This window comes from Mastigoproctus giganteus, chromosome 2 (assembly GCF_048544385.1).
Source record: "Mastigoproctus giganteus isolate SK-2022 chromosome 2, ASM4854438v1, whole genome shotgun sequence".
In the NCBI taxonomy this organism is placed as follows: Eukaryota; Metazoa; Arthropoda; class Arachnida; order Uropygi; family Thelyphonidae; genus Mastigoproctus; species Mastigoproctus giganteus.
The window spans coordinates 41,279,614-41,302,815 of NC_143576.1; the positions used below are offsets into that span (position 1 = coordinate 41,279,614).

A 23,202-nucleotide genomic window follows, 5' to 3' on the forward strand; every position below is an offset into this window, starting at 1 on the left:
TTATTGATTTATCCGGTACTGTCTCCAGTCCACAAGTACCTCCCCTGAACCCAAAGATGCTGTCATAATTAGCTAAGAGTTTGCTTACCTTCATTGCTACCTCCCGTAATATAATTGTATAGATCCCATCCATCCCTGGTTGCCTTCTTATTTTAGCCTCAACAATTTCTCTTCCACTTTTCTCTCAGTTATCAAAAAATCATTAGCTCCCTTTTAGGTTAGATAAACTTCTGGCATCCCCTTTCCTAAAGAATTCATGTGTGATTGTATATGCAAAATACCTATTAAGTTGTGAGCAACCTTAGTAGGATGATCAACAGCTATGCCATTGATATCAAGTGGACCAATGTGATTCATCTCCTTCCATCTAGGTTACATAAGTAAAGAAGTTTTGTATAATTTGCTAAAGATATCTCATAATCTACTTTAGCTTGCCTAATGTCCTTTGTGACTTGATGACCGACTAGTTTATATCTATTATGGGCTTCCGTATCACATGATAATTTATATCTGTCCCATGCATTTTTCTTCTCTGCCATGAGTCTCATCAGTTCATCTAATATCTGATTGGTTCTAAACCTTAAACAGTATTTCTTAGTTGGTATGAAAAGCCTAGTAGCTTCTATGATTATTTTCGCAAATGCTTCCCATTTCGAATTTGCTTTTGTTAACATAATCATATTCCAGAATGTAGATTGTGAATTTGTTTACAGATTTGTAATAGCTGTTTAGATATGTAAATATTTTTTGTGTAGTGTGATGATTCATTTTATAATAAATTAATTATATTAATGTGTCAATATAAGTGTTTCCTTCATTTTATTGAATTTTAAATAAATGTTAACTAATTCAAAATTAAATAAAATATTATGCCTTTCATATGATATGCATACCATTTCAAGTTTCAATTCTTTGTTAAATCTGACGATTACTATGTTTGTTAAAATTCATTTTTATTACACTTTATTATGACCCCAGTATGTGCTTAATAAGTTCAATACAGAAGTTTGTGCTGTGCCCGGCTCTGATATTTTATTGATGTAGTTATTATTTTCCCCTAATACTCTATTTTCTATGGTTACTTAGTCTTTGCCAAACAGCGCTAATCAGGAATGCATCTCCTGCAGTTGGTGAGAGATTACTATACTATGAATTCAAGATAGTCATTTTTATTACAAATCTAGTCACTTGTCTATTACTTTTTTCATTCTAGGTGGCAATCAAGATTATTGATAAGACACACCTAGATGACGACAATCTGAAAAAAATTCTTCGTGAAATACAGATCATGAAATTGCTGAATCATCAACATATTATTCGATTATATCAGGTATTCTAAGGTTATTAAAATAGCCAATTTTTGTTGAATTCTTGCAAGTAATTTTATTAGTTTTTTTTTTTTTTTTTCTGTTGGGGCATTTTTAACCCTATACCATGTTGCTAAATGGAAAACACAAGTGCTTGCATAACATCTGTTGTACTTTTTCTGTTTTTATTATAAAAAAACATTTTCATGCTTTTTTGTTGAACTGGAAATGGTCATTTATTAATTTTGAGATACATAATTTATCATTTCCCTTTGGAACAGCAAATAAAAATATCAAGTCTAAATGAGCATCCAAGTAGTTTGTGTGCGTGGGGTAGAAAACTTTAGACATGATTTATTTATTCCTGATTCTTTTACTGGACTGCTACAATGGCCAGCACAGCTCATTATTATAGGTGAATATTCAGATAACTTTTGCTACCTTTTAAATTGAAGGCTTTTCATATACAAGCTGCTTTGTTGCTAATTTGTCCTGATACATTTATTCTCTCTTTCATGAAGTTGCTAAGTGAAACCACCCATTATCCGATGAGGGTCCAGTAAGACCTGAAACAGGTGTAATAGACAGGTGTACTGCTTTGAGTTTTTAATGAATAAAGATTTCACTTCTTGGTGATGTTATTCAACTGAAAACGATATTACTAATTTTAGGTCAACTCGTAGATAACAGTGTCATTTCTAAAATGAACTCAGTACTGTTGCCATCACTGGAGAAACAAATGCTTCTCCAAGATAGCAAGAGAGAAAAATAAAACATAGTGAAGCATTTATCATAGTTATTTCAACAGTTATGTTGAAATATAACTGTGTTAATTTATTTAATTGCTAAATTTTTGTGTTTTTCATCTGGAAAATACATGTGATAAAATGCAATTTTCTGGAAAATGCACAACAGGTATTTATTAGATAGATATTGCATGTCATTAGTGTAAGGATACTGTCCTTATTTATCCATACATCCTCCTTTCTGGTTGTATGGCACAGGGTGAATTGCAGTTACTGGAAGAGAAGTGTTTCTATAACCAAAAAAATATAGATGCCAAATGAACAATTAACCATCCGAAATTTGTAGTAAATATACAGAAAATTGATGAGGAAAATGTACATGGGAGGATATTGATTCCATTCTTATATTTAAAAAACATAACAGTAAAAAGAAACATGTCTGTCAGATATCACATGATGAATAAAAAGTTTAACTTATTTCATTTTTGTTTTATGGTTTTTTATTTTTTATTCACTTATGATTTGGATTTGTTTTTTGTTATGTTATATTATAATACCTGCATTGATGCTTTAGTAATAATACTAGAAAGGAAAGTTCACTATTACAAAAGCTGCAAAAAATCAGAAAAAATAGTTCTTAAAATAGATTCTCATTATACAGAAATTGAAGCTTAAAAAGTGCATAAAATGCTAAAGAAAAATAAATTGAAAAAATCTGTTCTGTAACAATCATTATAATATCAGCAAATAAGAACACTTATTTGTTAACATCATCTGCCATATGAATGTATATACAGTAATAATAGCTTCATAAAAATTGCATCTTGCAGTTTTTTTCTCTACCCTATAGCACTGACATGGAAAATGGCACCTCTAATTTTATCCTTAGTGTTAAGAACAGTGCACAGGTAATACAAGAACTCATACCTCCTGTCAGTTTGTTTTTAATTACTGGGATAAGTTGCTTCATGATGGAGACTAGATTGCGGAAATTCCAAAGGTCAGCCGGATAGGTACCTACATGAGGAGTCAAGTAGGTAGGTCTTTTTTTATATATATATATATATATATATATATATATATATATATATATTATGTGAGGTAAAAGTTAGGCAAAAGTGATAAAAATAAATAAATATGGCTATGTAGCTATCATTTTAAAATGATAGCTATGTAGCTATCATTTTAAATATCATATTTATTTTAATTATCAGATATATATATATATATATATATATATATATATATATATATATATATATTAGATAATTAATTATTTTCTGTTTTTTGGCTGTTGCCGCAAAAGCCTTATTGGTATTTGGATAAAAGGTAAAAAATCGATGTCACTTGCCATACCCATGATATAGAAGAAGCCAAAAAAGCCATGATGATAAGTATGGATTATTGACATCACTACTTTTGTAAAGTGAATATAACTGGTTTCTCAGTGAAGAATAAGCACGAGGTTGTTTATCCAAACCTGGATTCAGAAGTGAGACTAATCCTTATGATGACAGTATGCCAATTCTGGTATCTCCACAGCATGGACTAGATTCTTTAGAAAATGAAATGGAATGTGATGAAGTTGCAACTGGCAGAGAAGTCGAGGGGATTTCATTACTTAAGTGAGAAATTTTCAAAGATGAGTATCATGAAAATGAAAGAAGAAATTTTTGTGGGTTCTCAAATCAGAACACTTCTGCAAGACAAAAGCTCTGAAAAATGCATAAATGTATCAGAATTAGAAACATAATATGCTTTCAAATGGCTTTGTTGAAACTTTTTGGGTTACCACAGGCCTCTTGCAAATAAAAATAGAGTTTAGAAACTGCTTTGTGCATATCAAAAAAAGGTATTGTATGCCACTGAAACTTCATTTCTTGGATTTAATCTTTCTCAAAACATCCTTGCACAGTGAGTGACGAATAGGGGATTATCAAGGCATTAGGGCAATGAAATCTCTGCCAAGCTTTCTGGAATGATTGTTTGCTGGCAAATTGTTGCTGTACACTCAACATTCTGGACAGTGTACCAAAGGGAATAATCTCCACAAATTTTTAAATTGACATATCTTGGACTATGTATATATGAAGTGCATTAGCATCATTAATACACAGCCATTCCTGAATAAACAGAATATTTATAAGGTGGCATCATTTTAAGTTATATCTCATATTGTGAATACCTTCACAACGAGTTGCCATGATATTGCACTACTTCGAATAAGTAACGCTTCACCTAAGGAGAAGACTAATGCTACTTATTTTCAGATAGGTACCACCACCCAGACAGCACCGTTTCAGGGCTATTTGGCCCTTCTTCGGTGGGTAGGTAGGTACCCAAGTGATGCAATGATATATACATAGTACATATATAATATTTAGACTACGTATATACTTAATATATACATAGTCTAAATTTGCTCACAGCTTGAGGCTTTAGCCCTAAATGCATCTTAGTCTAACTGACATATCTTTTAAATGTCTTATATTATTATATGCATGTATTTTTTTTATAATAATGTAGTGTATTATTTTAACTCTGTTTAAAGTGTATTGGGCTGAAACTGTCAATGTGATAAAAATGTAATTGTAACCAGTCTTGTGGTTTGTAATTAAATTGCCTTTATTAATTTATACTGATATTCCCTCCCAGTAGTTGTACAGTAGACTCTCTATTTTCCGGGATAGATGGTAAAAAAAAAATTCCCGGATAATCGATTTCCAGGAATTTTCACGTAGTCGAGTTTTACGTAACTCGGGAATGGCAAATAAAATATTGCTACTATATCCCTGATATGACAATTTTAAAAACCACAATATCCTCAGAAGAAAAATAGTTGTATATTTTTAATTAGCATTAGTAGAGGCATATGATGCAAGAAAGCAAGCTTATGCAGCATCAGCCAAAAAAAAAAAAAAAAAAAAAAAAAACCCTTCCACTTCACCCCCTTCGTTCATTCGAAATACCTATCCAGCTGAGCCATAAATTTATTTAGGCTATCAACTTCCACAACAAGGGATGGAAGTCTGTTCCACCAACCAACTACCCGCTGGCTAAAGACAAATTTCTGCACATCTATCCTACATCTGTCTTTCCTCAATTTGAATTTATTCCCTCACAGGTGATTATTCTGAGCAAGAGGAAGAATCCCATCAGCATTGAGCATGCTCAAACCATTCAAGGCTTTGTACACCTCTATCAGATCACCTCGCCGGTGCCTAGTCTCCAGACACTGTAATTTGCAAAACTTAAGCCTTTCTTCGTAAGAGCAACCCTTCGTTCCGTTCATTAACCTTGTTGCCCTTCTCTGTACTTGTTCCAGCAGCTCTACATCCTTCTGGAAATGAGGCCTCCAGACCTGTATACGGTACTCAAGGTGCAGCCTGACCATTGCCTTATACAAGGGAATAATCACCACCCTATCCCTGCTAGAAAAATTCCTGTACATCATTGATAAGAAACCATGAGCTACTCTTGCAGCCCATCTGCACTGCTCAGAGAACTTCATATCTGCCTACACAATTACCCCCAGCTCCTTTTCATTCTCTACCACTGTCAGTGTAGTACCACAGAGTTGATATGTTGCTCTGGGGTTGCTGTTTCCCAAATATAGTACTTTACATTTGTCAATGTTAAACTTCATTTGCCACCTCTCAGCCCATCTGCTCAACCTTTCCAGATCCTGTTGCAGCAGCATAGCGTCAGTAGTGTCCTTAACAACCCTGCCAACCTTTGTATCGTCTGCAAACTTGGACATTAAACTTGATATACCATCATCAATATTATTTATAAATACAGAAAACAACAATGGACCCAACACTGAACCCTGAGGGACTCCAATAATAACATTAGTCCATGATGAACAGTGTCCATTAATTACCACTCTCTGTCTTCTGCCACTCAGCCATTCCTTTACCCATAGCAACAATTTGCCACCAATGCCACACTGCTCCAATTTGTGCAGCAGTCTTCCAGGTGCAACAGTATCAAAAGCCTTTCTAAGATCCAAATATATAATATCAAAGTTATTCCCTGCATCCAATTCTTTTGTGACTACATCATAGTATCCAATCAAATTGGTCAGGCAAGACCTTCCCTTAACAAAACCCATGCTGTGTCTGTGCTATAACTGAATTTTTGTCAAGATGATCCTGCAGAGCTTCTTTAACCAGTGCTTCCATTAATTTTCCTGAAACAGAAGTTAAACTCACAGGTCTATAATTACTTGTGTCAGCCTTTGATCCTCCTTTGTGAATTGGGGTTACATTTGCACATATCCAGTCTGTGGGTACCTCCCCTGAGTCCAAGGAAGCTTACATAATTATGGCTAAGGGTTTGCTTACTTCCTTTGCTGCCTCCTTTAATATAACTGGATAGATCCCATCCACCCCAGGTGCCTTTCTTGTATTTATCTTCAACAATTTCTCCTCCACTTTACTCTCAATTAATACAAGATCATCTAGCTCACTGCCAGTGTTTACTTCATCTATAGCATTCCACTTCCTGAATAACTCCTCATGTGCGAATGTAGATGCAAAATATTGATTTAGTTTGTTAGCTACCTGAGCAGGATCATGAACAGTTGAACCATTGATATCAAGTGGACCAATCTGATTCATCCCCTTCCTTCTAGAGTTTACATAAGTAAAGAACACCTTGCTGTTTTTCTTTGCATCCCTTGCCAAAGATTTCTCGTAATCTGCCTTCGACTGCCTAACCTCCTTTGTAACTTGGTTACAGATCAACTTATATCTGTCATAGGCTTCTGTGTCACATGTTAATTTGTATGTATCCCATGCATGTTTCTTCTCTGCCATATGCCTCATCAGTTCATCTGACATCCATTTAAGCCTAAACCGTGAACAATATTTCTTAGTTGGTATGTAAAATCTAGTAGCTTCCAAGATAAGTTCTTTGAATGCTTCCCATTTTGCATTTACTGTTGGTAACATCATCAGTTGGTCCCACTGTATAGAATTTAAATACTGTCTCAGATCATCGTAGTTGCCTTTACGACAGCAGTAACCCTTCCCTTTACCTCTGATGGTAATTACCTCTTTGAGTAAACCCACTTCAGCACACTGTGATCACTGCCACCTAGTGGTTCCTGTATCTGCAGATTCTTAATGCATGAAGAATCACTACTGATAATCAAATCAAGAGTTTTGCTCCCTCTAGTTGCCTCCCAAACATGCTGATTTAGAAAACAATCATCCAATAAATCCACAAAAGTCTTTCTAGTGTGTGAGTGACCAACCCACAAATTCCATTCAATATCTGAGAAATTAAAATCCCCCATTATAAGACTCTCTGATTTACTGGTCCACTCTATTTCCCTGTACAGTTTCTTATTATACTCATCAGAGTCATTAAGCCTATAGCACACTCCTACTCTCAAATTTGATCTCCCAATGCTTATATCACACCAATCTGACTCGACACTGCACTGTCCAGCGATGTCGACTGGCTTCTCTTCCTTGAATTTTGTGTATTTCTTAACTAATAGCATAACCCCTCCTCTCTTTCTATCCTGTCTATCTTTTCTGTAGACGTACTTCCCAAATTCCAGTTCTGCATTCCTTATATCTGTGTGACACCATGTCTCTGATATCCCAACAATATCTGCCTTTGATGCTTTGAGCAATACCTCAAAGTCATCAAATTTATTTACCAAACTCCTAGCATTGGTGTACATGCAAGTATACATGCACCTGTTCTTTTTCATAGCTACCCTAACACAACCCGTGTGTTTACTTGTACCCCAGTGACTCCCAGCAGTCTCTGAAATATTCTGCAACTTATTTTCCAGGCTGCTGCTCATTCCAATAGAAGCAGTTCAAGAATCACTTTCACCTCTGCCAGTGGCTACTGTTAATCAATTAGTCCTTGTATCCCAATCTAGCAGTTTTCCGACCCACCTAACACTGCCTCGATAGCATCGGCAAACATTCTTGCTCCATTTCTATTTAAGTGTATCCCATCCCTGTAGAAGCAGTCTCTCCTGTTAACAAGCACAGACTAGGCTGAAAAAAATTCTACCCCTTGAGCCTTGCACAATCTTTCCAGGGCCGAATTGATCGATAGGGCTCTCATCATATACTCCTTCCTGTTGTTTTTTTTTTTTTTTTTTTTTTGAATTGGTAGTTGTTGGCGCATCGGCTTCTGTGGCCATATTGCACCTCCCAAGGTTTTTGCAGTACTTTGATCCAAGCCCGAGGCGGGAATCGAACCCGCGACCTTTGGGTTGCCGGGCAGGTACTTTACCCACTCGGCTATCCCGGTCGGCAACCTTCCTGTTGTGTCTGGGCACAATTGCAGACACTTTTAAATTCAACCCTAATTCACGGCTTTTTTTCAACAGTGACCTGTACTTGTTAAGTAAATCCGCCAGTCTCCTACTCTTAATATCATTAGTGCCAACGTGTACAACTATATCACCTTTTGTGCCCTTAAAAGATGATATCCGCTCTACAACATCATCAACCTTTGCCCCTGGCAGACATACCCTGGCCCTAGTTTAATTAAAAACTTTATCTGGGGACAGCGGTGAAGTAGCTAGAGTGACACATAAGAAAAGAAAACATAAAAGGAAGAAAAAATGCATGATTTTGTACTGTTTTTTGTCTATGGTGTTTTTATACCGATATGATACAGTTTTTGTATTGTAAAAACCGATTTGGATTTTGTAGCTTTGGTTATTATAGTTGAACTTCATTGGTGCCGACCGCTTCTCATATTCTGTTTTTTTTTTTTCCTTTATTGTGTTCACCATTGCCACTGACAAATCTGAATTCCGCGTGATGATTGTTAATGTTTGGCCATTTTCATACATCCTTATTATTTTAATTTTCTGATCCAATTCAATCGCTTTCCTTTCCTTTCCTTTCCTTGATAGATTTACTGGTACTGCTGTTACTTATTCTCTTAGTCGGCACCATGATAACAGTCAAAATTAAATTTTCTGAAAAGAACTGCACAGGGTTAAGGCGAAAACTCACTGTTATCCCCCCACGTGAGCTCACATTTTACTAAAGCACATTTCTGGAGGTCACTGTCATAAAACATTAAAAACAATTTGCACTTTTTGGGTTACTGGGCTTTTCTGTTAGTGCAATTCGTTATAAACGGGTAGTAAACTTGATCTTCTTACATTCGCGATGATACTGATAGCTGGAATTCTGTGGGTTTTTACGTTATTATGGTGAATTGTGTGTCCCCTTCACTGAAATCTTCAGTCATATAAAAAATATATAAATAACATAACGTAAGTTCGAAGCTACGTAAGTCGGGGACTTACTGTATCGAAAAATGTTCAGCAACCTACGTAAAAAGTATGGTGATAGATAGAAAACGAAAAGCTTACCACACTTGCACTACTTGCGTGTCCAATTCGCGAGTAGTGTTTATTGGACACGCATTTATCTTTTACAATTTCGCGTATGGTTTGGTCACCAACATTATGCTTCATTGGAGATTTAACAGACGCTCTGTTTTCAAACTTTTGAATAATATCAAGTTTTTGTTTAATTGAAAACACAACTCTTGCATTTGCCCATCATTTTCGTGATTTCTAAAAAAAAAAAAAAATTACTATGAAAAAAAAATTCCGACATTCCTGACATAAATAACGAAACAAAATTTGTCCTTTTGCGGTGTGACAGAACACAATAATCAACATGATGCACTAAAACAAACTAATCATTTGGTCTCTCTCTCTTTTTTTTTTTTTTTTTCCTTTTTATGAGGGGCGAGTGTGAAGGCAGCGGGGGTTGCAAAGATAATAGGCACACAAATCTCCCAGTGTCAACTTATAAAGCCACCTCTTGTCCCTTGTTTACGACTTTGCTGCAAAACATCTGTTTATAAATATTCTAGTTATTACTTGAATTTTATGATTTCTGTTTTTTTTTTTTTTTTAATTTGGAATCTTGAAGTGTCCCGGTAAATCAAGAGTCTGCTATATTATGAAAACTACATGAAATGAAATGAAACTTTTAAACTTTTTCTTTAATAGAAAAAAAAGCCTTTCATTTTATTGAACTTTGTTTTGAATATATTGGAAAGGATAAGAGTGGATTGGAATGACAGATGAGTGATTAGTGGATAATATTTGGGATGAAAAGTAATAGTCAGGGCAGGACAAGGTGACTGTGAAAGTCAGAGATAGGAAGATGTGTTAGACACAGGTGTTATGTCTCTGACTTTATTTAAGGTATGAGGGGGGATTGAATAAGTTCATGGCCTGAATATGAAAGATAGTGTACAGGATTTGAAATTTCTACACTTAATGTATAACACTTCAAATAGCAATCAACCAAGTTTCATGCAGTTTCAGTAACATCTTTTTTTAATTACAGCTTCCAAAGTCAACCAAGTTGTACAAATGAGGAAACATGGACAAAATCAGTCACCATGCAGTCATCCAATATATGAGACAAAAGGGACTAATACCAAAGGCAGTTCATGAGGATGTGGTTACAACATTAGGGGGAGATTGGGGAAACTGTTATTTGTGTATTGAGCAAGAATGATGGACACAGGGAGATGTGTAGACATTCTTGTTGAGTTTCATGGTTGGACCTGCCCTTGGCAGAGCACTGATTATGAACATCATTTCACCTCTGCCAGTTGCTACTGGCAGAGGTGAAAGTGATTCTTGCACTGCTTCTATTGGAATGAGCAGCAGCCTGGAAATTTCAGAGACTGCTGGGAGTCATTGCGGTACAAGAAAACACATGGGTTGTGTTAGGGTAGCTAAGAATAGGAACAGATGCACGTATACTTGTGGCGCCTCCGTAGCCAGGTGGGAAGGAGCAGCAGTGCGTAGCACACGCTTCTTGATTAGACCGGGGTTCGAGCCCGTCACCACCAAATACGGAGGATGCGGAAAGGTCATTCAGGGAATGACCACCGCATATCCCGGAGCAATATGGCCTTAGTTGCTAATGCTCCTAAAAACCAAATAACAACAACAAATAACAACAGCGGTACAAGAAAACACATGGGTTGTGTTAGGGTAGCTAAGAATAGGAACAGATGCACGTATACTTGTGGCGCCTCCGTAGCCAGGTGGGAAGGAGCAGCAGTGCGTAGCACACGCTTCTTGATTAGACCGGGGTTCGAGCCCGTCACCACCAAATACCGAGGATGCGGAAAGGTCAGGGAATGACCACCGCATATCCCGGAGCAATATGGCCTTAGTTGCTAATGCTCCTAAAAAAACCAAATAACAAATAACAAACAATAACGTATACTTGTGTGTACACCAATACTAGGAGTTTGGTAAATAAATTTGATGAATTTGTGGTATTGCTCAAAACATCAAAGGCAGATATTGTTGGGATATCAGAGACATGGTGTCACACAGATATAAGGAATGCAGAACTGGAATTTGGGGAGTACAGTGTGTACAGAAAGGATAGACAGGATAGGAATGGAGGAGGAGTTATGCTATTAGTTAAGAAACATAAAATCCAAGGAAGTGAAGCCAGTCGACATCATTGGACAGTGCAGTGTCGAGTCAATTTAGTGTGACAAAAGCATTGGGAGATCAAAATTGAGAATAGGAGTGTGCTATAGGCCTAATGACTCTGATGAGTATAATAAGAAACAGTACAGGGAAATAGAGTGGGCCAGTAAATCAGAGAGTCTTATAATGGGGGATTTTCATTTCACAGATATTGACTAGAATTTGTGGATTGGTCACTCTCACACTAGCAAGGCTTTTGTGGATTTCTTGGATGATTGTTTTCTACATCAGCATGTTTGGGAGGCAACAAGAGGGAGTAATACTCTTGATTTGATTATCAGTAGTGATTCTTCATGCATTACGAATCTGCAGATAGAGGAACCACCAGGTGGCAGTGATCACATTGTGCTGAACTGGGATTTACTCAAAGAGGTAACTACCATCAGGGGTAAAGGGAAGGGTTTTTGCTTTTGTAAAGGTGACTACGATGGTCTGAGACAGTATTTAAATTCTATACAGTGGGACCAACTGATGATGTTACCAACAGCAAATTCAAAATGGGAAGCATTCAAAGAACTTATCTTGGAAGCTACTAGGCGTTACATACCAACTAAGAAATATTGTTCAAGGTTTAGGCCTAAATGGATAACAGATGAACTAATGAGACATATGGCAGAGAAGAAAAATGCATGGGATACATATAAATTAATGGGTGACATGGAAGATTATGATAGATATAAGCTGGTCTGTAATCAAGTCACAAAGGAGGTTAGGCACGTAGAGGCAGATTATGAGAAATCTATGGCAAAGGAGGCAAAGAAAAATAGCAAAGAGTTCTTTACTTATGTAAACTTTAGAAGGAAAGGGATGAATCAGATTGGTCCACTGGATATCAATGGTTCAACTGTTGATGATCCTGCTCAGGTAGCTAACAAACTAAATGAGTATTTTGCATCTATATTCACACATGAGGAGTTATTCAGGGAGGGGAATGCCGAAGTGAATTAAACGCTGGCAGTGAGCTAGATGATCTTGTAATAACTGAGAGGAAAGTGGAGGAGAAATTGTTGAGGATAAATATAAAAAAGGCACCCGGGGGGATGGGATCTATCCAGTTATATTAAAGGAGGCAGCAAAGGAAGTAAGCAAACCCTTAGCCATAATTATGAGAGCTTCTTTGGACTCAGGGGAGGTACCCATAGACTGGAGATGTGCAAATGTGACCCAAATTCACAAAGGAGGATCAAAGGCTGACAAAGTAATTATAGACCTGTGAGTTTAACTTCTGTTCCAGGAAAATTAATGGAGGCACTGGTTAAAGAAGTACTGCAGGATCATCTTGACAAGAATTCAGTTATAGCTCGGGCACAGCATGGTTTTGTTAAGGTCTTGCCTGACTAATTTGATTGGATACTATGATGTAGTCACAAAAGAATTGGATGCAGGTAATAACTTTGATATTATATATTTGGATCTTAGAAAGGCTTTTGATACTGTTTCACATGGAAGGCTGCTGCACAAATTGGAGCAGTGTGGCATTGGTGGCAAATTGTTGCTATGGATAAAGGGATGGTTGAATGGCAGAAGACAGAGAGAGGTAATTAATGGACACTGCCCATTGTGGAGTAATGTTATTATTGGAGTCCCTCAGGGTTCAGTGTTGGGTCCATTATTGTTTTCTGTATTTATAAATGATATTGATGATGGTATGTCAAGTGTAATGTCCAAGTTTGCAGATGATGCAAAGGTTGGCAGGGTTGTTAAGGACACTACTGATGCTATGCTACTGCAACAGGATCTGGAAAGGTTGAGCAGATGGGCTGAGAGGTGGCAAATGAAGTTTAACATTGACAAATGTAAAGTACTTCATATGGGAAACTAACCCCAGAGCAACATATCAACTCTGTGGTACTACACTGACAGTTGTAGAGAATGAAAAGGATCTGGGGGTAATTGTTCAGGCAGATATGAAGTTCTCTGAGCAGTGCAGACGGGCTGCAAGAGTAGCTCATGGTGTATTGTCGATGATGTATATGAATTTTTCTAGCAGGGATAAGGAGGTGATTATTTCCTTGTATAAGGCAATGGTCAGACCGCACCTAGCGTACTGTATACAGGTCTGGAGGCCTCATTTCAAGAAGGATGTAGAGCTGCTGGAACGAGTACAGAGAAGGGCAGCAAGATTAGTGAATGGAACAAAGGGTTGCTCTTACGAAGAAAGGCTTAAGTTTTGCAAATTATGGTGTCTGGAGACTTGGCACCGGTGAGGTGATCTGATAGAGGTGTATATACCCTTGATATATACACCTCTTGATAGCCTTGATCTGATAGCCTTGAATGGTTTGAGCATGCTCAGTGCTGATGGGATTCTTCCTCTTGCTCAGAATAATCACCTGAGAGGGTATAAATTCAAATTACAGAAAGACAGATGTAGGGTAGATTTGCGGAAATTTGCGTTTAGCCAGCGGGTAGTTGGTTTGTGGAACAGACTTCCATCCCTTGTTGTGGAAGTTGATAGCCTAAATAAATTCAAGGTTCAGCTGGACAGGTATTTCGAATGAACAGAGGGGTGAAATGGGAGTGTTTTTTTTTTTTTTTTTTTTTTTTTGGCTGATGCTGCATAAGCTTGCTTTCTTGCATCATATGCCTATGCTAATCATCAGTTGGTCTCACTGTAAAGAACTTAAACTGTCTGTGACCATTTTAGTCAATTTATGAAAGGAAAATACTTTCCCTTTACCCTTGACAGCAGTTGTTTTTATATAAACCTCACATGAATACTACACCTAATGGTGTCTTTGTGTAGAGATTCTTAATGAATGAAGAGCCACTGCAGATGATCAGATGAATAGTCTTGCCACTCTGTATATCCAAATCGTATATCATCCAATATATCCATAAAAGTTCTATTACTGTATCAGGTGACCAGTCCACAAGTTCTAGTTAATATCTGTAAAGTTAAAATCCCCCACTAAAAGACATTCTGATTTACTAGCGTATTCTGTTTGTTTATATAGTTGTTTATTATAATCACATAAATTATTTGACATATAACATACTGCTACTCTCATTTTTGTTTTTCCAGAGCTTATGTCACACTGAACTGAAACTACACAATTCACTGGTCACCCACTTGAACTGAGTACACTGCCAGAGCATAACCTAGAGCATAACCTCCTATACTGTCTCTCCTTCCTGTCCACATTGTACCTGCCATATTAAAATTTTGCATCCCTCCCCTATGTCCTTCATAGCTGAGTGGTCAGGAGCAGGAATGCAGAAGCATGTACTCTTTGACTTGACCAAGGGTCAAGCCCCTGACTACTAAACAGTCAATCTGCCAACCCACACTGGACCAGTGTGTTAGATTATGGTCCATTTCCCTCAACATGAAACATTGAGGAGGCTTCCATCCTGCAGTGGATTGATAATGGCTGCAATTTACCTTTATGAAGGCCTCCATAGCTGAGTGATCAGGAGCAGGAGTGCAGTAGCACACTTTCTTTGAGTAGACCTGGGTTAAACTCCCTGACTACTAAATACGGTCGCTCTGCCTACCCGCATTGGACCAACATGGTAGATTACGGTCCATTTCCCTCAGCGTGAATCGTTGAGGAGGCTTCCGTAATCGTAACACAGTCCGTATTTGCCTGTTTCCCTAGGTGCCCAGCAGGCCTTGTAATCATTGCACTTTACCTTTCAGTTTACTGCATGTAGTAGTAGTAGTGGCAAATGATGCAAGAAAGGAAGCTTATATAGCATCAGCCAAAAAACAAATCCTACACAGTTAACCCATCCATACCCTCCAAGACTTTGTGTAGTTCTTCCTTGAATTTATTCAACCCATCCACTTCTACAACAACAACTGATGGAAGCCCATTCCAACAATCAACCACCCACTGGCTGAAGGCAAACTTGTGCACATTTATCCTACATCTATCTTTCCTCAACTTGAATTTATTCCCTCTCATGTCTGTAGTCTCAGCAAGTGGAAGAATGCCATTAACATTCAGCTTATACAATCCATTCAAGGCTTTAAACACCTCAATCAAATCTGACTGCAGGTGCCTAATCTCGAGTAGCCTTATACAGAAGGATAAAAGTTTGGAAATAGCAATAATAGAGACATATAATACAAGAAAGCAAGCTTATACAGCATCAGCAAAAAAAAAAAAAAAAACCCTTCCCATCCATTCACCCCAGATGTTTGTTTAGTTTTGCCTTGAATTTATTTAAGTTATCAACTTCCACAACAAGAGATTGAAATTTGTTCAACAATTACCCAGGATCCTGAGCTGGATATCATCATTCTTCTTCTCTTTCTTGGTGATTCCCTTCTCTCTCTGTCTCTCTCTCTCTCTCTCTCTCACACACACACACACACACACACACACACACACACACACACACACACACACACACACACACACACACACACACACACACACACACACAGGGTAACTCAGAAATTTTTTTTTTTTTTTTTTTTTTTTTGGCTGTTGCAGCAAAAGCCTCAGGCTTCCTTGCACCATACGACTAATTGTAATAATAATAATCGACCACCTGCTGGCTAAAGGCAAATTTCCACACATCTGTTCTAAAAGTGTCTTTCTTCAGTTTGAATTTTTGTGCCCCTCAGGCGATTAATCTGGGCAAGAGGAAGCATCCCATCACCATTAAATCCTTATATATCTCAATCAAATCACCTTGTATCTAGTCTACAGACCCTGCAATTTGCATAAAATTAAGCCTTGTGTCGTAAGCAACATTTTGTTCCATTCACCAATCTCATTGCCCTTCTCTGTGCTCTTTCCAGTAGCTCTACATCCTTCCTAAAATGAGGCCTCCCTGTATACAGTTTGAAGGTGTGGCCTGACCATTGCCTTATACAAGGGGATAATCACCTCCTTATTCCTGCTAGAAAAATTCCAATATGTTATTGACAAGACACCATGATTACTCTTGCAGACTGTCTGCCCTGCTCAGAAAATTTCATATCTGACTGCACAATTACCCCCTGGTCTTTTTCATTCTCCACTTCCCTGAGTGTAGTATCACACAGTTGATATGTTATTTTGGGGTTACTGCTACCCATATGCAGTACTTTACATTTTTCAATGTTAAACTTCAGTTGCCACCTCTCAGCCCATCTGCTCAACTTTTCTAGATCCTGTTTCTGTAGTGCACTGTCATTAAAAACCCTGCCAAACTTCGTATCGTATACAAACTTGGACATTAAGCCTGTTTTACCTTCATCAATGTCATTAATAAATACAGAAAACAACAATGGGCCCAACACCAAACCCTGAAAGACTCCACTAATAACATTAGCTCACAAAGAGCAGCATCCATTGATTACCCCTCTGTCTTCTCCCACTCAACATTGGAGCATATGGCATTAAGGGCAATTTGCCCTTAATGCCATACTGCTCCAATTTGTTAAGTAGTCTTCCATGTGCAGCAGTATCAAAAGCTTTCCTAAAATCTAAGTACTGTATATGTTATTAAAATTATTTTTTGCATCCAGTTCCTTTGTGACTAAATCATTGTATCCAATAAAATTTGTCAGACAACACTTCCCCTTAACAAACCCATGCTGTGTCTAAACAATAACTGTAGTCTTGTCTAGATGATCCTGCAGTGCTTCTTTAACCAGTGCCTCCATTACGTGACCACCAAATACGGAGGTTGCGGAAAGGTTAGGGAATGACCACTGCATATCCCTGGAGCAATATGGCCTTAGTTGATAATGCTCTTAAAAACCAAACAACAACGACAGCCTCCATTAATTTCACCAGAACAGAAGTTAAACTGTTGTAACAGGTCTGTAATTACTCGTATCACGCTTTGTGAATTGGGTACACATTTACATATCTCCTGTCCACGAGGACCTCCCCTGAGTCCAAGGAAGCTCTAATAATTATGGCTAAGGGCTTGCTTATTCCCTTTGCTGCCTCCTGTAATATAACTGGATAGATTCCATCCACCCCAGGTGCCTTTTTTTATGTTTAACTTCAACAGTTTCTCCTCCACTTGGCTCTGAATTATTATAAAATCATTTAGCTCCCTGCCAGAGTTTGATAAACTTCTGTCATTCCTCTCCTGGAATATCTCCTCATATATGAATGTAGGTGTAGATTACTCATTCAGTTTTGTCAGCTACCAGAGCAGGATCATCAACAGTCGAAACATCAATATCAAGTTGACCAAACTGATTCATTCTCTTCCTTCTAGAGGTTACATAAGTAAAGAACTCTTTGCTGTTTTTCTCTTTGCATCTTTTATGTACGATTTCACGTATTTCTGCCTTCACCTGTAACTTTCTTTGTGACTTGATTACTGACCAGCTTATATCTACCATAGGCTTCTGTATCACCTGATAATTTATATGCATCCCATACATTTTTCTTCTCGGCTATGTGTCTCAGTAGTTTATCTGACACCATTTCTGTCTAAGCCTCGAACAGTACTTCTTATTTGTATGAAAAACCTTGTAGCTTCTTTGATTATTCCCCGAATGCTTCCCAGTTAGAATTTGTTGTTGATAACATCATTAGTTAGTCCCACTCTATAGAATTTAAAAACTGTCTAAGGCCACTGTAGTCTCCTTTACGAAAGCAAAATCCTTCCCTTTACCCTTGATTGGTAGTTACATCTTTTAAGTAAATTCCACATGAATACACTGATCACTCCCATCTAGTGGTCCTTTCGTCTGAAGATTCTTAATTCATGAAGAATCACTGCTGATAATCAGATCAAGAATTGTTGCTCTTCCTTGTTGCCTCTCTAACTTGCTGTTGTAGAAAACAGTCATCCAATAAATCCACCAACTCAGAAGTTCCAGTTAATGTCTGGACACTTAAAATCTCCATCATAAGACATTCTGATTTACTGTCCCACTCTAATTCTCTTTACAGTAGTTCATTGTACTCATCACAGCCATTTGGCCTGTATGTTTATGTTGCACCAAACTGACTCAACATTGCACTGTCCACCATGTCAACTAAATGCACTTCCTTCAAATTTATGAAATTTATTTACTAAACTCCTTGCATAGGTTGGTGTACATGCAAGTATACATATCCCCATTCTTATTCTTAGTTACGTTCTTATTCTAACACAGTCCATGTATTTACTTGTTCCATGCTAACCCCCAGCAGTTCTTGAAATCCCCAGCAACTTGCTCTCTAGGCTGCTATTCATTCCAACAGAAGCAGCACAAGAATCACTTTCACTTCTGCCTGTGGCTACCGTTGATCTTTTAGTCTGTGAATCCCCATAAGCTATTTTCGACCCACCTAACACTGCCCCAATAGCATCAGCAAATATTCTTGCACCCTTTCTATTTAAGTGTATCTCATCCCTGTAGAAGCAGTCTATCCTGTTAACAAGCACAGACCATGCTGTGAAAAATTCTACCCCATGAGCCTGCACAGTATCTCCTGGGCCGAATTGATTGACAAAGGCCCTCATCATATACTCCCTCCTATCGTGTTTGAGCAGAATTGCAGACCCTTTCAAATTCAACCCTAACTCATGACTTTTTTCATTGATCTGTACTTGTTAAGTAATCCTGCAGTTCTCCTACTCTTAATGTCATTAGTGCCAACGTGTACAAAAATATCACCTTTTGGGCCCATAAAAGATGATATCTGCTCTACAACATCATCAACTTTTGCCCCTGTCAGACCTACCCTGGTCCTGTTCCACCTTGTTTTTGCACAGTGTAATTCTTGTTTTCCTGGCAATAGAGTCACCAGCAACAACTAGTTTCTTGTGGGATCAGTGCACTCTGCTTTGGGGATTACCACTGTGCTGCCTGATGACCAAATGCAAGCTCTGGCTTTGATGTGGTTCCCCAATTTAAATCCTTCGAGGGCATCTATCCTGTTCTTCAAGCTCCCATAAAGACCCATGACAATGCTGAGTTGGCACCTAACTTCTTCACACTCCGTACATTGAGCACACACAAAGACATCCCTTGGTAATATCATATCCCATTCCTGATTGCTCCAAAAATCAAACAAGCAGTACATTTCAAAAGGCTGTCATTCAAAGGACAACCTCCCTGAGTTCTTCCGAGCCACAGCACCCCCCACTACCTTGAGCCTTTTGCTTTGCTGCTCTGGTCTGAAGAATGATTTCGATTCAATTTCAATACAATTAAAAATATTACACTAAACTTATATTCCAGTGCAGTAATAACACTATGTATATATATATATATATTTTTTTTAAATTTTTTTATTTATTTATTTTTTTTTCGGTATCGAGTTTTATCTCCTATATAGTTAACGTTATATGAATTCCTTATGTCCTATCAAGCTTAAGTTATATGTATTAAGTAAAAAAATTACATTTGTAAAATCTAAATAGTTATGCTAGATAATAAATTTAACCATCTATTGCCACCTATGTGATTCAAACTCTCGCCCTGAGCTATTTGTGATATTATATCTATGCCAAAATACCGATTCTAAAAGCTCTATGAATATTACTGTCGTATGTTATGGACTACATGGTAAGTTAAATTATTAAAACATGTTATAATTTATAGTTTATAATCCTCTACTGATATTGATTACACTACTACAAGTTATGTAGAAACTTCCACTATTTGCTATATCATTACGAAAACAGTAAAACAGTGGCATCAGAATTCGAACGATACTATTGATACAATGCTAGCAGAAGTCGACTGTGGTTTTCTATGCAATTACAAGGCCAAATAAAGAATAAATACACCAAATTAATCAGAAAATAACAAAAAAATACTATACTACTAAATTTAAAGCTACAGAAAAACAATTTCAAATCAATAAATAAAAAAATCCACCTAGCAGCGTGTGAACACTTGTGGCTCCCACTAGCCTCAGCCTCCAATTAAATATTTGATTTGTGAAATAATAAATAACAAAAACAATAGACAGTGCTTAATGAATACGTTAACCAGCTGCACTTAATTATGTCTCAGTTTTTTAAAATTACTTTATAATAACCAGCTGAAAATTTTCTGTTATCAACTGAGTTAGATTTACAAACTTAACTCTCGAATCATCATTAATTATTTTTGCCCAGGTGACTGGATCATCACAGCTAGTTACATCTTTATCTTCTGAAAGTTTTATCAAGTCACTATTACAAAAATTATTTGATACCTGTTGATGATCTTCACTGATGTTTGTTATAGAAGTTGGGTAATCACTCTCTTGTTTTTTATTTTCTTTTGAGACATCTTCAGATATTTCAGTCTTTTACTCTTCGTCAACGAGCATTGGTGATGCTGTTCTTGCACTTCATCTTCTTGCACAGAAAATAACCAATGTGACATACTACCCTGGTATTTTCAGGGTAATATGTCACATTTTTTCCTCTTCTACGTTTTTCTTTATTCCTCTCTTTTTTGCCCCAGGAAGACACACTCGTTTTGTAGACATTTTTTCATTAATCTGTATTAAATTATTTGTTAATGAAAATTAATATTATACGTACTTAGTGGATAACCTCAGTAAAAATAATTATTACTCAGTCTGTGAATCACAAAACAGTAACAAAACAAATGTAACTTCACTACTGTATGCATGTTCACTGGGACTTTACGCCACCTAGTTGCTGGGTTTGTGTTGCAAGCTTTCCCTTGTTGGATGAGGCTATGGGGATGAATGAGGAGCTGAGACAATAGAGACCCACAGACCTTCAGATGAACCAGCACACTGAATTGACATGTTCTTAAAATTGTTTATTTTAATATACACACTATTTTGCATAATATCCATCACAGTTGAATTTCTTTTAAATAAATTGCTATTAACACTCTGTCGCCGGACCTCAGATCAAAAATAATCATGTTATCGTGATGTTATATTTTGTATAAGTTTAATTTTTATTTACAATTTGCCTTTCGTAACAATGTAAGATTCGTTTTTATTGTATTTTTAAGCAGGAATGTAGGAAACTTACTATGTATCAAATTTTTATTCTTGCCTGACTCATGCTGTACTTTCATAGGAATGTAAGCATTTTTATGCAACACTGTAGGAAAGTTACTTTGTATCGAATTTTTATTCCTTCCTGGGTTAATGTAGAACCAGCTGCATTGTTGGTGAACTACACAATGTGGCTACATTGTTATCATTAGTACTCATTTCCATATTTAGTGATTGAATTTGAACTTGTGATGTTATTTACATTAAAACTTGATTGGAATTTTCAGTAACATGTAGTATCTACAGTGTATTCCGTAGGGTAAACAATAACAGTTTTGTTTTATTTTGTTACATTGTAAATATTTGAAACTTAAAATGATTGGGTCCCGAAGGACCCAGGTCCGGAGTTCGTGTTCTTAATGATAGGTCCGGCGTCCAATTGTTAATAAAATAATTAATAACAAGGTGACATGGAATATTTCCAAAATTATTTTATTAATTGACAAAGGTCCATAAAAGTTTTAATGAATTAAATTATTATTAACAAATAAAAAAAAAATTCAACTATTATTTCAAGGCTACAAAATACTTGTGAAGATTGTATTATTTTATCTACTAAATTTTTAAAAACATTTCAAATACTATACTCCCTTGATCGGGGGCCTTGGTGTGACACATGCAATGCACTCCCCATTTGTATGGTCCTGATTTGGGTTATGACAGCCACTCAGCATGTGAAGGTTGTGTGCCATTTTTTTTTTTTTTAGCATAATTCTTTTTACTTCATATTTGGGCTAATTCTGTTCAAAATTTAAAAAACAGAAATGGCATAAAAATAAATGCAAACATGAAATTATTTGCTGCTTCCATTTTTGGTTCATAATTTTTTTTTTTAAGGATGAAATTTAATTTTTAGTGGTAGATAATGTCTTGTAGTGAAGCGCCTCTGGCAGACAGCAAAAACAAACAAAAAAGTTGCATTCATGCAACTTTTTTGTTTGTTTTTGCACTGACATTTACAATTATGCTGTGAAAACTATAAATGTCACTTAAAATAAACTGGTCTACTAAAACAGTGTCTATATTTAGGAAGGCATAAAATTTCAGTCTTTAATCATGAACGAAAAAATTTTGTGCAAAGATTATTTTGGCACTGCACCTGTCAAGTCTACAAATAGGAATTAGATCTAGGACAAATACCTTAAGCTATGAAAGCTATATAAAGTCAATGTGCCGACTGGGCTAGCTGGGTGGGTAAAGTGCCTACCTAGCAACCCAAAGGTCGTGGGTTCGAATCCCACCTCGGGCTTGGATCAAAGTACTGCAAAAACCTTGGGAGGTGCATTATGGCCACAGAAGCCGATGCGCCAACAACTACTACCAAAAAAAAAAAAAAATAAATAAATAAAATCACTGTACATGTTCAGTATAGTTTCTTTCTGTACAAATGTTGAGCAAACTGGGTTTGCTAATTAGTGCATTGATCTCATACTGTGGAGGCATTTTGCCATGAGTTGCTTTGGTAATACATTATTACTCTAAATAAAAGACTTATTTAGGGTGGTGCAATACAAGGCAACTGGAATTGCCTCTATAATATGAGATCGATGCTAACAAATTAGTACACACCTGGTTTGCTCGTAGCTATGTGCAGAAAGTGACTGTACCTGACACATACAATAACTAAATTAATTTAAATAAAATTATGTAATAATATTAATTAACTTATTAGTGTTAATATTGGCTTATGG

The 23,202-nt window shown here is 36.8% G+C and overlaps 1 protein-coding gene across 1 annotated transcript in view; it reads left to right on the forward strand.

The window, feature by feature from the left end:
* Sik3 (Salt-inducible kinase 3) overlaps nucleotides 1-23,202 on the forward strand; it is a 474,358-nt gene that overhangs the window by 134,491 nt on the left and 316,665 nt on the right. Inside the window, exon 2 of the mRNA XM_090388735.1 lies at nucleotides 1,214-1,330. Within this exon, the coding sequence (XP_090244861.1) occupies nucleotides 1,214-1,330 (117 nt within the window). The remainder of the gene's footprint in view (nucleotides 1-1,213; nucleotides 1,331-23,202) is intronic.